This window comes from Solanum pennellii, chromosome 11 (assembly GCF_001406875.1).
Source record: "Solanum pennellii chromosome 11, SPENNV200".
In the NCBI taxonomy this organism is placed as follows: Eukaryota; Viridiplantae; Streptophyta; class Magnoliopsida; order Solanales; family Solanaceae; genus Solanum; species Solanum pennellii.
This window is the reverse complement of record NC_028647.1, coordinates 36,212,338-36,215,082: the sequence shown is the minus strand read 5'-3', so window position 1 is coordinate 36,215,082 and position 2,745 is coordinate 36,212,338. Positions and strand designations below refer to the sequence as shown.

Genomic DNA, 2,745 nt, shown 5'->3' with positions numbered 1-2,745 from the left:
GGGGGGGGGGGGGGGGACATTGCTCCAAAACTAAATCTTTGATTACTTTCTAGATATACATTGCCTAGCCTACATTGAGAGGAAACAACTATAATTCTTTGATTTCTTTCTGATCACATAGTGCCTGCTTTGAGAGGAAAGGACTACGGGAAGACAAAGATGCGGTATCCTGACTATACTGAAACTCAATCAGGTCTCCAGTATAAGGTCACTTAAATGAGCTATACATAACGAACTCAATCATGTTTTTTCATGCATAGGCTGGCCTGGATTTTGATAGAGTCTAACAAACATGCAGGATTTGAGAGTTGGAAGCGGTCCCACTCCAAAGATCGGAGATACAGTGGTGGTAAGCCTGTGCATGGCCCACTCAGATTTATCTCTTACACTCCATTTGTTTGTTTCAATGTCCGGTTTTAAGCTACAATAACTGCAGAGACCAATTAGGCTTATTAAATCAGTAGACTTGGCGGAGTCTTTAAAGTTGGGCCAAAGAAATTTCTTTACGGTCTCTAAGCGTTTGGCCATTTCAAATGGAAATTTTGGAAAATTCACTTTTTACTGTTTTTCATTGGACTTAGCAACTTACCTTCAAGGAAGCAGTTGAGATAGCTGCAGTTCCAAGCTTGCATTAATCTGAGTATGTATCTTTAACAACTGAATTTAGGTTGACTGGGATGGTTACACAATAGGTTATTATGGTCGCATATTTGAAGCTCGTAACAAGACGAAAGGTGGTTCTTTTGAGGTACTAATCCAGCTTAAATATATAGTTAAATTAGTGATTCTTGCACAGTTTAAGGTGACAATGGTTCATTATGCTGCAGGGGGATGACAAGGACTTCTTCAAATTCAGAGTAGGATCTCAAGAGGTGAGCTTTTTCGATAAGCATCTGATTCTCCCCAGACAATGGTGATTTAATTATAGTTTTATATGCCTAAATTCCTGGTTATAAAATCATGTTTTGAAATTGCATTATGTTTCAGTGAATGTTTTTTAGTTAGTCATGCATTTGGTGACGTCATAATTTATACTGATTCCACGAAACTTGACTGTTACACTTGTCTTTTTTCCTGGCACTTTTTTGAGGCTGTAAGAAAGGTTTCTAGCAGAGTTCGTGTTTATCATATGTTCAGGTCATACCGGCATTCGAGGAAGCTATTACTGGGATTGCACTTGGAGGTATCAGAAGGTGATATAACTCCCCTCTATTTAACTTTAGCTTACCATCAATGTTTCCTTAAGAAAATTATTGAAAAATTGGACTTTTGAGCATCGAGTTTTGCTAAATTTTGACTTATTTCTGCCTTTGTAGTACAAAGGGTGTTAAAATATCCACCTCTCGTCCATTAAAACTACGGTATTACTGTTGGAATTAAACATAGATTAACGAACTGATAGCTCATCTTGAATGATTCTATATTCTCGTAAATATGGGCTTGACTTGAATATAGTTGCCTGATGAGCAGCAGTGGTTCAAAGTATGGTAGTTGAGTCTTCACAGGTGATGTTGATCTCTTATCTATATGGTCAATGTGATCTCCCGTTGTATGCTAGATTTAATTATAGTTAACTGAGATAGTATTCCTAATTTAGGGGCATTTTGGATTAGCTAAAATTTTCCTATCCATGTGAGTTTTTTAGGTACCTTAACTTAAACGAGTAGATCTCCCAGGATATAAAAGGAGTTAAGTGTTGAACTGCCTTTCAAAGTCTTGAATCTAGTTTCCATTGTAACAAAAGAAGGACAACATTCTTAAATGTCTGTGTAGCCTCCCAATCATAAGTGTGGCGTGTTACACACCCATAAGTAGGACTCTACTAGATACCATTTCATAGACATCTAAGGACACATGAACCTAGTTGGGATGCGACAACAATGTTGCATTTCATTGTCATTTCTACTACATGGCTTTTGTATTACTGTTTTTGCTGAGGAAGATATCGTGTATTCTCCATTTCATTTTCTCCTTGCAATATCGCAGAATCATAGTTCCTCCGGAGCTGGGATACCCCAATTATGACTATGATAAGAAAGGTCCAAGACCAACAACATTTTCGGTAACTTCAATTCCTTGTAAAACAGTGTTTTATGGCACACAGATCCTTTTTTTCTCATCAAAAACTCCTTTCTTATATTTTCCAGGGACAAAGAGCTTTGAGTTTTGTGCTGAGGAACCAAGGATTGATTGACAAGACACTCCTATTTGATATTGAACTCCTTAAAATCATACCAAATTGAAGTTCCTTTTTGCTCAACTTTCGCCAGGACAAAATTTACTTCAGTAGGATGAAAAGAGTATCAAGACTGATCATTCCTTATAGAGGTTTAAGATGAAACACATCAATTTGTTGAAAGATTGATTTCGAAAAGCACTGTAGTAACAATGATGGGGTGTAAGGTATTGTTGATGTAACAAAATTCCTTGTGTTCATAGATATTTGACTGTTTCTTGTGAAAGTGATCCTTCAAGATATCGTCTTCTCTGGTTTGTGAATAAGATAGTTGATTACTGTACTTTGGAGAAGGGTTTTCGAAATTTTACTATTACAAGAGCACATGATTTCTTACTAGTTAGCAAGTCTAGATGGAATTTGAATTGGTTTGAGTAGTTTGGTGAAATGACGATGGTTGAGCAACTCTCTCTTTTTTTTTTGTTACGTGACAAAGAAGAGAGAATTTATGAGATAATTACTTTTTGGTGAAATGACAATATGTAGTTGTCACAAACAAAGAGAAGTGA

General features: G+C 36.6%; 1 protein-coding gene across 2 annotated transcripts in view; it reads left to right on the top strand.

The window, feature by feature from the left end:
• LOC107002870 (peptidyl-prolyl cis-trans isomerase FKBP19, chloroplastic) overlaps positions 1 to 2,519 on the top strand; it is a 5,158-nt gene extending 2,639 nt beyond the window's left edge. Inside the window, exons 4-10 of one of the 2 annotated variants that reach the window (XR_001454568.2) lie at positions 122 to 207; positions 299 to 349; positions 668 to 748; positions 828 to 872; positions 1,091 to 1,193; positions 1,987 to 2,062; positions 2,148 to 2,519. Coding sequence is in view for 1 of the 2 variants with exons in the window: in XM_015201062.2 (XP_015056548.1) it covers positions 122 to 207; positions 299 to 349; positions 668 to 748; positions 828 to 872; positions 1,138 to 1,193; positions 1,987 to 2,062; positions 2,148 to 2,243 (491 nt within the window). In the remaining variant the exon portion in view is untranslated. The remainder of the gene's footprint in view (positions 1 to 121; positions 208 to 298; positions 350 to 667; positions 749 to 827; positions 873 to 1,090; positions 1,194 to 1,986; positions 2,063 to 2,147) is intronic. The other variant, XM_015201062.2, reaches the window with a different exon arrangement.
• The last annotated feature ends 226 nt before the right edge of the window (positions 2,520 to 2,745 follow it).